General features: G+C 37.4%; 1 protein-coding gene across 1 annotated transcript; it reads right to left on the reverse strand.

The window, feature by feature from the left end:
* Window positions 1-1,113: 1,113 nt before the first annotated feature.
* On the reverse strand, window positions 1,114-7,319 carry stc2b (stanniocalcin 2b). The gene is made up of 4 exons (XM_059526798.1): window positions 7,051-7,319; window positions 5,201-5,343; window positions 4,717-4,928; window positions 1,114-1,643 (listed from the first exon to the last, which is right to left on the reverse strand). Exons 1-4 carry the CDS (start codon window positions 7,193-7,195, stop codon window positions 1,277-1,279), a joined length of 867 nt encoding a protein of 288 aa, XP_059382781.1. The 5' UTR covers window positions 7,196-7,319; the 3' UTR covers window positions 1,114-1,276.
* Window positions 7,320-13,008: the final 5,689 nt, after the last annotated feature.

A 13,008-nucleotide genomic window follows, 5' to 3' on the forward strand; every position in this document is an offset into this window, starting at 1 on the left:
AAACTGATTAGAAGACAGTAGAAAACACTATATTATTAAAGGTATTTAAAAAATGGCATTTCATGTCCTGAATTTAATTCAAATGCAGCAAAAAGCTTTACCATAAAAAAAAAAAATATATGAAATAATGCCACAATTCAAAACATTTAATGGTCTTGAATATTCAAAAATAGAGTAAAAATTTTAATAATATTGTGATATATTATTTACGTTTAAAAGAGCTATTTACTATTTTAATATATTTCATTTCTGTGATGGCAAAGCTGAATTACTCAAGTCTTCAGTGTCACAAGATACTTGCTCAAGAAATTTGTCTTATTATTATCAATGCTGACACACTTCCATTTAAAAGTTCACAATTCAAAAGAAATCAACATATGCATTCAGGAAACTAAAGAGATCAACAGTGACAGTAAAGAAAATTCAAATTCTATTTCAACTAAACCTGTTATTTAGAACAATCTGTTCATCAAAGAATCCTGAAAAACAATATATTAAGCAGTTTTCAACACGATGTTGATCATTCATATTTTTAAATCATGACACAATTTTTTATATTCTTCAATGACTAGAAATTTCAAAAGAGCAGCATTTATTATTTGAAATGGACTTTTTGTAACAAAAACTATTTTTACTATCAGTACCTTACAAAATAAAAGTATTAATTACTTAAAAAAAGAAAAAAAAACTGACCTCATACTTTTAAACAGTAGTGTAATCCAATGTATAAATTAGTTTTCTTTATTTTTATTAATAGACATTTCCTTTCTTTCTTTTGGGGTGAAATGTGACCTGGACATGTTTATGTGATGTTCACCCAAATGGACTTGCTTCAAAACAGACAAATACTGAGCAGATGGAATGATGTCATCACAAAACACAAGGCCCAGTTTTTGTAATAATGCTATTCAGAATTGCAGCCTGACAGACTCCCTCTACGCATTCTGAAGAGTCTGCAGCCTGAGGAATGCAATTATTCCACAATCTACAAATATATCTACAAAGGGTGAAATGTCACTGAAATATTGCAAAATTGTTGAGACTCCTCTCAAATATTGTACCAGTCCTCGTTCTCACAGAATGACCTACAAAACAAACACAATGACCGATGACAGCTCTAAATGTAACGTCACATTGAAATACCCTGTCGTCGCTGGTGCTCTTATAGAAGCACTGGAGACTGCAGCTTATTTGTACTTGAGAGAGGCAAGGAAGGAGAGCGGTGAATGAGCCTTTTTGGACGTGTGGGCTAAAGGCACTGAGAACCCGCTTCCCTTCACCTCCTTTTGGTGGCATTTAGAGACCTCTTTGGCTCTTTTTCGGCATCAGAGGCGTTGTCTTGAGGACCTGAGGACTGATTTTCATCTTCTGTGAGTGTCCAGACCGTTTCCCCGTTGGCCTCAGGGAGACGCGGGCTCGCAGGAGGGAGGGAGTTGCCGCTGGCTCCTGGAGGGGTGGTGATGTCTGGGACAGGGGCGAGGGTGGAACCGGCCTGGTTCTCCACCTTTCCGAGGGCACAGAGACTCAGACTCCCGCAGAGAGCTCCCCAGTTCTGCTCGCACTGAGTTCGTATTCGGCGGGCGATTGCGACGCGCACCTCCTTGCCGCATTCCAGCAGGATGTTTACTAACTCCACATGGGGCCTTTCAGTGAAGGAGAGGAGATCGTTAGAAAAGTAAAACCACAGTTAAGGCCCGTTCACATCAAGAACGATACATAATGCAACTATAATCATAATGGCACAGAGTAAGGTTATCATTGGAATTCCTTTTAACATAAGTAACTATAAACTCTGACTTCCAATTAGAATCCATCCAATGAAAATTAGCCCATGATTTACTCACCCTCAAGGTATCCTAGGTGTATATGACTTTCTTCTTTCAGACAAATCCACAAATTATATTTATTTAGAGTCTTTTTTTTTTTTTTTAAATCCTCACTCTTCTAAGCTTTAGAATGCCACAGGGCATTTTTTTTCTTTCAACACTCCAAGGGCGTGTTCACACTTGGTGTCTTTTTTGATAAGAAAAAGTTGACAAGAGCTCTTTTTTAGTTTTAAAATGCGCTCAGGACTTTTTTGAAAACACAGTTTAATCCATAGGATTATAATGTAAAACAGACACCGGCAGCTTCAAAAAAGACGCCAAGTGTCAACATAACCCCCCCGCCCCCTCAAAAAAAAAAAAAGTGCATCTATCCATAATAAAACGTGCCTCTTTCGCGCTTCTGTGTTCGTCACTAATCACAGGTGCGTGTGCTGCGCCTACGTCCTACGCCATCCACCCAGAACAGCCTCCGCATACGAAAAGACATTTTCTTACAAAAATGCATAGATTTGCTACAGGAGAGGCCTTTATTTACCCCCCAGAGCCGGGTGAGGAATGTTTTATTATGGATGGATGCGCTTTGTTTGAATTTTTTTGGATTGTTAACAAAAAAAAACAGCCACCCACTGCCATTTTAAAGCTTGAAAGAGCCAGGATAATGTTTTAATATAACTCCGATTGGATTTGTCTGAAAGAACAAAGTCATATACACCTAGGATACCTCAAGGGTGAGTAAATCACTGGCTAATTTAGACTACTGGGTTAACTACAGTGCTTTAAGTGAGCCGGTACACACCGGTACTCAGTACCGCCACTTTCAAATATAGCTCTTGAGCGTACCGCCACCTCTCCGTGCGCCCCAGAACGTGCTTTTAGCGTACCGGTATGCTCATTTGGAAATCTGTTTTAATAAAGGTTTTAATCTTTTGCCTGCGCTGCCGCTTTTCAGAGCGCCCTTCACAATGCAAGCTTCCTAATTCATCCCATCGAGAGCAGAGACTACATTACCCATACACCCTTGAGTTTTACAAGTGAAAAGCGCATGCGTCGCGACAGTCCCGAAATCTAAACTGTTGTCCCGAATCCCGAATCTGTCCCTAATTGTTCCGAAAATTATACTAAAGCAAAATCTTGAGTAGTTATTGTCTGATAAACATTAAAAACTGTCTGCGGAGGTTGAGTCGTCCTGCAACCAGCCCCCCCGGCTGCTCATTGGCTGCAGCATCTTTTTTTCCTAAGTTCTAAAAAAATACCATAGGCGGCTTGGCACGAATTTAGATAATCATTTATCTAATTAATCTATTTCCACAAAGACAATACGACCTTTTTGTCCCCTTTTTGTTTTTAAGCTTGATGAAGAGAGCGCAAGTTGCTGCAGCTGCGAGGAGGACAGTGATGCACGCGTACAAGAGTGATTGACAGTTCGCGGCACTGTGCACAAAAAATACTCTGCTACACAATTATTTCGTTATTTGCGTTTAAGCTTATTAGTGTTAGCGTTATAGAAAGGTCTGATTTACGCACTGTTACAACAGTCATTGTTTTTTTTTTTTTCTTTTTACAATGACATTTGAGTTCATGATTTTAATGTTGTTGTTTCTTGTGGCAGACTAAAGAGTAATGACAGACGGTTGATCTTTGAATAAAAATGTGTTTAGTTAAGGTTTGAAATTCATTATCTTTTATTATAGGCTACGAAGTCTAATATCATAAGCCCCCCATCCCGTCACCCAAGACCGCAGACAGCCCCCTTAAAAAAAAAAAACTATATATATATATATATATAGGCTATAATAGAGTACCGGCACCTCTTTTGGGCCACTTAAAGCACTGGTTAACTAACCCTTTAAAGAGTTTAAAAAAATTTTTTTTAAGTTGCAGTATGTGATATTGGCAGCTAGTGGTTTAAATGGGTACTGCAGTCCAAATGCAAATATTAGCATAGTTTCTCCCTCCCTCTCCTTCTCAGACCCAAGGCTCACATAGGTCGCCAGATTGAGGACTTGCAGCATGAAGCATGGCAATTAACATCTTCTTGATGTTTTATCCATGTTTTAATATTCCTTTGGTCATAGAGCTTTTTTGATGGATGCAGAGGCATTTTATGTTGGGTAGAATTTGCAGTCTCTATCCCAGTTCATTTGTGGGCTTACATGGTTGCAAGACACTGCCTTTTCCACCAACTGGCAACCCGGTGTGGCGAAATGCTATTGAGTAAATTGGGCATATAGTACATCGGGCAGGCCATCCATTTGCTCACCTAACATTCATCGATCTCAAATACGGTTTATTATCTGAAATATGTGTGTAGTAGCAACATTACTTGGCAGCTCAAGCTAATGTTAACTTACAACTTAAAAACTGTGTATTCTTGCCTTATTACAGACATGAAAAATATATCTATAGAGAGTGAAACTTTTAAATGAACTAATTTAGATAGAAAACTAAAATTCTTAGATTATGTAATCCGTATGAAACATGCATACAGGTGCATCCACTATTGCAGAGATGACGAGTGTCTCCGGCTTCATCTCTTAAACCAAAAACAGAAAGCACTAGTTTATCAACAAATTATAAAAAAGTTAATGCAGTATACTTGCTTTTCTTTAACGACTACTAGTCAACCAGAAAAATCTTTAGTCGCGGGCAGCCCTATACAGATTTAATCAAAAATATCTTAATTTGTGTTCCTAAGATGGATGAAGGTCTCACAGATTTGGAACGACATGAGAGTAAGTAATTAATGACACAATTTTTGAGTGAACCAATCAATGTATTAGCACAAAAATACACTCTAAAGCAAAATCTAATTATCGCTAATGACAAAATCCAAGGAAATATCAAGATATCATTTTTGTCAATATTTTTGTCTCTATATTGAAGCACTCACCCTTTAGGAAACAGGTCCTTGAAGTGGATCATCTCCACCATGACATTGACGTTCTCCCTCACGGCAGAGCAAAGGTTGTGTTTGACGTAACACTCGCGCTGCAGCTGGAACACCATCTCTTTCACGGCCAGACACTTGCGGCTGACGCAGCTGAACTTGTGGCGAAGTCCATGGGCCATGCATTTCAGCGCATCTTTGATGAACGATTTTCCCTGTGGTGGTACAGAAGTCGTTCATCAAGCCAGAGTCGTTAACACATGCAGTTAATGACAAAATGCCATCTAAGCTAATTTCAGCTCAAATATGTCTAATGATAAGGACATAGCGAGCAAACTGTCTGCTCTTAATGATGAGGTGCTGTAGATCTCAGTGGCGAGCATGCACAATGCCAATCCAACCTCCAATTAAGTATTAAACAGCATTACAGTGTACATGTTATGCACATTGCGATTTAAGTACTTAAGGGAAGCGAGCAGGACCCTACCTGGGAGTCAAATTTGCCAGCATTGTGAAGGAACGTCATGCAGATGTCGTGTAGTCCACGGATTTCGCAGGAGTTGTTGTTGAAGCACTCGAACATCCCACAGCCTACATCACCTGCGTTCACCAGACACTGCTGAATCTCCGCTGGAGAATGATCAAAGGAGAGAGAACTTTGAATCATCACATTACAGCTTTTACAGTAAATACATACTGCTTTTTGCTATATTAACACTGTTAAATATACCCTGTTAAATTTACATTAAAAAAACTATTGGGCTTTATATATTTTATAACTTAAAATATCAATATTCATAATTTAACTATCAAAATCTCCTATTTTGCTTTACTGATAAGCACTATAATAATATAGGTGGCATAACAGAAAGCCACATGATAAGTTAATTTTAAGTGGCCTGGCCATAAAACATGGCTAATATTCAGGGTCATGCACACAAAGACAAAACACCATCAGGTGAACACACACAACACTAAAATAATGCCATAAAGAATCCTTAAGTACAAAAAACACCCTAATGTACATTATTGATTACAAAATAAAAAAGAAACTGAATTATTTATAAAAACCATATGTGTAGTTTTTGTTTGCAAAAAACATTTGACAGTATTCTACAGTAAAATTACATATTATGTGATTTTTATCCCTTTACAGTTTTTCCAACATATATGCTGCTAACTATAAGAGGTTTTTACTGGAGAATAACAAACTTAAGATTTAAACTTAAAAAAAAACAACTAAGTCAGTGGGTAACATGGATAAAGATTGCGAATGAGAACTTTCAAAATAATCTAAATGTACCATGTCCGTTATGTTTGACATATAGAGCTTGTGACACTGCTTCACTGGACTTTGGTAAGGTTTGAAATGCAGTGTTCTAAATTTATATACACTATGTGTAATTTGCAGCTTTATGACAGTAAATATTCTTAGGCTTTTAACAGTTGCAGTTAGATCACTTAGTAGAACACTGAAAAATTTGGTAGGCCACATTAAAACATTTGGAACCTTATTTGTCTACTTTTTAAACTAAAAAAACAAAACTCAGCAGCAATAATGGAGGCTATATTAAACTTGATAAAGTTGATAAATAACGTTCGAAATTTATTATTTCACCTTTGTCAACAGAACAGACCGTTTGAATGAGCTTAAGTTACTTGACAACATTTCTGGCGCGAAAAGCCTTAACCCCCAGAGCAGTGCGCGCACGTGGATTCAGATAAGAGGACATTTTCTAAGGTTCGTTAGGTAGCTAACACACATTTTCAAAAAAACAAAGCCATTATAACAATTATTTGTGTAGGTTAACTAGTTAGTGGAAGAATTAATAAAAACAGGTAGAGCGATAGTAATATTATGACGGTTATTCAGTACTTAGGCTACGTCAGAACAGCTAACAGGCTATCTGTCAACACTAAAGTCTCACCATTTACTATGTCTACGCTTATTTTTGCTTTAAAGATATAGGCTACGTGGTAAAATATATTTAATGACATAGATGTACCAACGTGGACGTGGTAATGAGGTTACGAAACCCTCAGGACGTCATCATAACGTTTTTTTAACGGTGTAAAAATGCATTTATTATATTTATTGCAACGAAACTCCCTTGACGTTTGATTAAGTACTAGGCTACGCAGGATAGAAACGCTTTTTATTGTTGTGCTTAACCTGGATGACACACTAATCTGGAGATAAGTTGTTTGATAGAACATGTAAGTTAAAAGTTTGATGCATCTTCAATACAAACAGTTTAATCAGCTCCACGCATTTACGGTCGGTCGTTGATTTTCTTTCATGCACTGCGCAAAACGCCTGTTACTACCTAACGTTACCTGTGTTCTGCAGAGAGAGTCTTCGCTTCTGGATGTTCAGTGATCTCTCTTGTGAGGTGTCATGAGCGCTGCTGGAATCAGTCGCGTGTGTTTGCCGCACCGCCAAAATCAAAATAAACACTCCTATAGTCAGTTGCACACGCATGTCTCGTGCGATGATGATAGCGCTGTCTAAAACTGCGAATATTTTGAATGAAGAATGAAGTACACGAGGCAGAGGGAGCAGCGCAGACGCGTAGTGAGGGTCGGGCGATTGGATGCTGCCTATATTTCCTCCAACTCATGTCAGTTTGGATGAAGGAGGCGAGCAGGTGCTGACCAATCACAGTCACCGGCGAGACCACAGCTCCGTGCGTCTATTCGAAGTTCACACAGCACGTATAGCGGAGACCGGGGCTAGTTGTCACATTGGTTGTGGTTCTATCTCTATAACTATAAGGTTCGAGTCAAAAGACCCAAATGCATTTTTTTTAAATTGCAACCTCCAAAACTAAGATTTAAACATTATATTTTTGACATAGTCTTTCATTCATGCCATGTTGTGGCAAGTTGTCACATGAGATATAGGCTATATTTTGTAATTTTATACAATTCATTCATTGAAATTTCTATTTTGTATGCTTTGCAGCTGTAATTGTTTTGTGTTTCCTGTTTAAATTTCCCTTTTTAAATATTAGATTTTTTATGCATGGAATAAAAAGTGAGACAACTATCCCTGATCTCCACTGGCGTTGCAGCTTTAGATGTAAAATTATAGAATGAATAGTTCCCGTCTTGGCTTCTGATTCGACAAACACAATGTTCAAGCCGAGCTGAAAATCCATGATATAACAGCTATGACATGAAACACATGGTTCATCTTACTGCCCAGCTCGTCTTCTCGTAACCTAATGTGAGATTTGACAACATACAAAGTAAACTTCATTCAAATTACATTTAGTTATGGGACATTTTGTTATACACGCATTTCATTCTGTGTTGTGTTATGTCCATGCACCTTTAAATGCACTTAGTTTGGCACACTCAGCCAATATAACCTACTTTTAATGATGCATGAAATGATATATTACTGATATGTTTCATTCAGATTTCAGACAGAGCTGTGCACACTTAATTAACCAATGTAGAATAAAAAATATTTATGTACTCCTAGCCCCAACCTTTTGTCTTAACTTACCCTTGAGGGGGTCATAACCCCCCACCCCCCATCCTGTAATTCGCACCATAGTCATATGATCGCACAGTAATGCAGCCTCCAGCTATCAGGTGGCGAGTACACATGTTAAATCTATTAGATGGACCTAATGGGATTTTCACATTCAACCTCAATTAGTCGGATATATAACCCAGGAGTGCACCAAGATAACCTTCTGAGACCCAATACAAGGAATCACCATTTACTTTTCGAGTTTTTTTATTTATTATAAGGTTTAAAAGAAACACATTACTAATAGTTTATTTTATTTTTTTACTTATTATTCTTAATAGCTGTATATAAAACTACAACTTAGTACATTTATACCCTGTAGCATTATCTTATCACATTAAATCAAATAATGTCATGCTGTCTGGTTTCCCTGAGTCTCCACTAGTGGTCTCACTTCCCCATAGGCACCTCACCACAGGCACTACAATTCCCACAAAGCCTTGTCCCTTCATCATAGTATTTGCACTCCTGTTAATTGCACTCAGGTGTCTTCACTTGATAGTCATTACCCTGCCTATATTAACCGGTCTGTTTCTGTTTGTTTTCATGGAGTCCTTCTGTTACTTTCGGGAACCCATTAAAACCCACACTGCGTTTGGATCTCTCGTTTCCCTGGGTTCCCGAACGTAACAGAAGGACCAAGATCTTGCACAACGATTTTCATGTTGATAGGACAATTTTTCATTTTTTTTCCCTCTTATACCAAGTGGCCAATCTTTGTGATTTTGTCCCTGTTACCTCAGTTTGAGCTCTTACATAAATGTTCAGAGTTTGGCAAAGATATCTCATTCCATTCAGGAGTTATAGGCATTTTACTAAAAGTGGCCCTGCCACCTTCGAATGTTTTGACGTCCCTTTGCCACAGTGAGTCAAAAGTTAAACTTTTTTTTGGAAATTATTGATATTCACTCTCCAGAGAATCTTTCTGCAATGGTTTGGCTCTGATCGGGTGGAAAACCTAGGACTAGTTTGCAAAAGCAGGTTTTGTTAAAAAAAAAAGTGATCCCAGGCTCATGGTCGAATCTGAGGCATGCGTTTTGTTTTCGTTTAGGAGTTATGAGCGTACTTTCAATCGCTGTAGAGCCCCCGTCAGGCCGATTGGGGTGAGCCTAAGTCACTTTATAGTTGTTGTGAGTACTACCATCCCTGCAAGTTTCAAGTCTCTACAAGGTACGGTTTGGTCTGCACGGTCAGTTTTGTGTGGAAATCGCTCATGCATGACCATTCTTACAATTACAACAGGGAGTCAGTGCTACACGCTTGAACCCCTAATAAAAATTTGTTCTGCAATTAAATTCATGTTTATTTGTATTTTGCTTTTAACAATATAAATAGTTTTAATGCAACTTGATAATAAATGTATTTTTCAGGGTTATCTTATAGGTCAGAGATGTGTGTATCAAAGTAATATGGATATAATATACAGCTATAAGCTAATATAAGTTATGTGGTGAGTAAACATGTTAAGCAGACACAAAATACCATTTTAGGCCATTATTAATCGTAATTATTACAATTTAAGTATATTTACATCTGCTGTCATAAGTATTTAATTGTCATTTGTCCCTGGAATTATCGGTCATTGCAACAACCTATAACTTACAAATTTACCAAAATGTTGTTCCTTTGAAATGCTTTTACAATAAATGTCATAGAAAAATAGTCATGGGTCCAAAAAAACTTGCTACAGTGAATCAAAGTTATTTACCCTATCAAAGGCAATGCAAAGGGAGTCACCGCACTTTTTTTGCTTGAGGTGTATAACGAATGATCTGTTTACCATGATCTATTTATTCATTCTGCTGGAGCAGTGGAGGAACACGAGGTGAGAGGCAGTTGAATGCTATCGCTGGGGCCTCTTGCCAAACCAAACATATCCCCTTGGCATCCTTACATTAGTGTCAATGGCTTACATCCATGATATGTTAGTGAAGCAGCTTTGGAAATGAGACCCCAGCTGAGGAGGAATGGCAAGCTTATTATTGGCTAAATTTGGCATAGAAATGCACTTCTTGCAGGCTGAAATAATTCTAAATGTAACCACATATGATTTACTGGATGTCAATTATTTTAGAGACATTATTTAGCACTCTGGTTGAATAATGCATCATTGCCTGAGGTCATGAACACAATGAATAGCCTATAATGATCGGAGAATAAATATAAATTTATAAGAACTGGAAAACAAGATTGCATGTTTCCAGAAAAATGACATGGGAGTAGCATAGGGAAAACAATTGTGCACAAGGATGGTAAAAAAAAGGACTTTATTGGGAATTGATTGGATTGTGAAAAAATGGGCATTCAATACTATAAGGCAGACATGTGGTTGAAAAATAAAAGTAATTGGTGTTATCACGCTGCAAGATGCGGAACAAGTTGATGAAATATGCACAGTAACACCTGTTGACCTAAAGGTGATATCCTTGCTTGACAAATGGTTATGAACATTGTCTTGACAAATAGTATGTCGCATCTGTTTAATAGACTAGTAAAACCAATTATATCCCTTCATGACCACCTCTATGACAACAGTTTTGCAACATGAGTTGTACAATTTAGGTACAGTTAGCATGAGGCTAAAGTTCTATGAAACGTTGTATCACATTGTTGATTCCATGCTTTAAAATTTTTCTCTTCTTTGTTCTAGACAGGTGTAGTGACTTTAATTATTTAGACTAATAAATCAATGTGCATGTACTCTGTGTGGGATTTGATGATATAGACTACTTGATAATGTCAGATTGCACATCATTACAACAACACTTACCATATTATCACAGAATATATACTGTATATCGCACACCCCAGCCTCGTGGGGTGTGACGCCTCCGTGCTGGAAAGGCTGCAGGCAGAGTCTCCATTCCTGGACTTCAGTTTCACTAAAGGTCTACACACAATGCACCTCACTGTTCGCAGTCTTTTTTCCAACTTAGATGAGATAAGATTGATGATGTGTAATAGTAAAGTTGGGATTGTGTGCTTTTCAGAGACCTGTCTGGACACCTCAATCAGTGATACAGAAATTGAAATCGAAAATTATGTTGTTTTAAGAAAAGATAGAAATTGTAATGGTGGTGGAGAATGTGTTTATAATAGGGCTGATATTTGTTTTAATCGTAGAATGGATTTAAATCATGATCTTATTGAAGCTGTGTGGTTTGATGTACAGTTAATTAAAAGTAGGCCTATATTAATTGGGGCTCTGTATAGACCTCCTGATCAGAATAATTTCTATCAGTTGTTGGAAGAATCTTTTGTCCCTTGTAGTGATTTTAAGGATGAGGTTATAATGATAGGTGATTTTAATACTGATGTTTCTAACAAGGAGCATGGGATGTACAAAGCCTTAAATAGGTTTTGCCAGGTTTTTGATTTACAGCAATTAATTCAAGAGCCCACACGTGTGGCTAAAATGAGTCAAACGGTCATTGATCTCATTTTGGTATCTGAGCATCTGGTATCTGGTATCTATGATTTCTCAGAGTGGGGTTGTAAATTGTACTATGAGTGACCACGCGTTAATTTATTGTACAAGGAAAAAGTACAAAGTTGTATTGAAGAAACAAAACACAATTAAGATCAGGTCATTGAAAAAATATAGTCGTGAGGTTTTTATTGAGTGTTTGAATTCACTGAATTGGTCTTCAGTGTTATGTTCGGATGTTGATTAAGCATGGGGGCAGTTTAAAAATATGTTCTTAGAGGCAGTAGATAAAGTTGCTCCGATAAAAACTATTAGAGTAAAACTGAGGTCAGAACCATGGATGAATGGTGATATTTTAGAAGCAATAAGTAAGAGAAATAAAGCCTTTTCTGTATTTAGGAAGCGTTAAGAGCAGTATGACTTGGATAATTATAAGAAGTTAAGAAATCAAGTGCAAAAGATGATTTAAACGTGTAAAAATGACTTTTTACGTGATAAATTAACTGAGCATAAAGGTAACCCAAAGAAACTTTGGAAGTCATTGAAACAAATTGGGTACAGTAATAGGCTTAAGACAGACAAAAAATATTTGCCTTAACATCAATGGGGAGCTCTCTTCTAATCACTTAAAGGTAGCGGATAAATTTAACTCCTTTTTTACTTCTGTAGCTGGACATTTAGTTGAAAAGCTACCAAGAAAATATATTTCTCCATATCTCACTCATATTTTTAATCTTTCGGTTATGTCAGGTAGAGTTCCGAAAGATTTGCAGCTTGCTAGGGTTGTTCCGCTTTATAAAAAAGGGAGCAAATTAGAAGAGGGTAATTATAGACCAGTTTCGATTTTGGGGGTTGTATCAAAAGTTTTGGAGAGAATAGTACAAGAGCAAATAAATAATTACATTAGTAATTCTAATTTGTTTTATGAATTGGAATCTGGTTTTAGAACATCTTATTCTACGGATACGTGTTTATTATTTGACAGATTATTTAAGAAGTGAGATCGACTTGGGTAAACTTTGTGGCATGGTATTGTTAGACCTCCAGAAAGCATTTGATACCGTTGTAGTAAAGTTCGTTGGATGGAAGGAAGAGGACAAAGGGGTCGGCTGGACTGCTGACAGGTTTATTATAAACAAAAAGAACTAAAAAGTTACAAACACCCAAACGGTGACTCTTATTCTGACACGTCAACACTACTTTCGTTTCACTCTTTCCCGTTTCTGGCTTGGGTCAGCAGTCCGTCTCTCTCTCGCTTGCTTCCGAATCTCCTGGCGTTTTATACTCTCTCCACGCCAATTACTAGAACAAGAAACAGGTGATG

This window comes from Carassius carassius, chromosome 36 (genome assembly GCF_963082965.1).
Source record: "Carassius carassius chromosome 36, fCarCar2.1, whole genome shotgun sequence".
NCBI classification, from domain to species: Eukaryota; Metazoa; Chordata; class Actinopteri; order Cypriniformes; family Cyprinidae; genus Carassius; species Carassius carassius.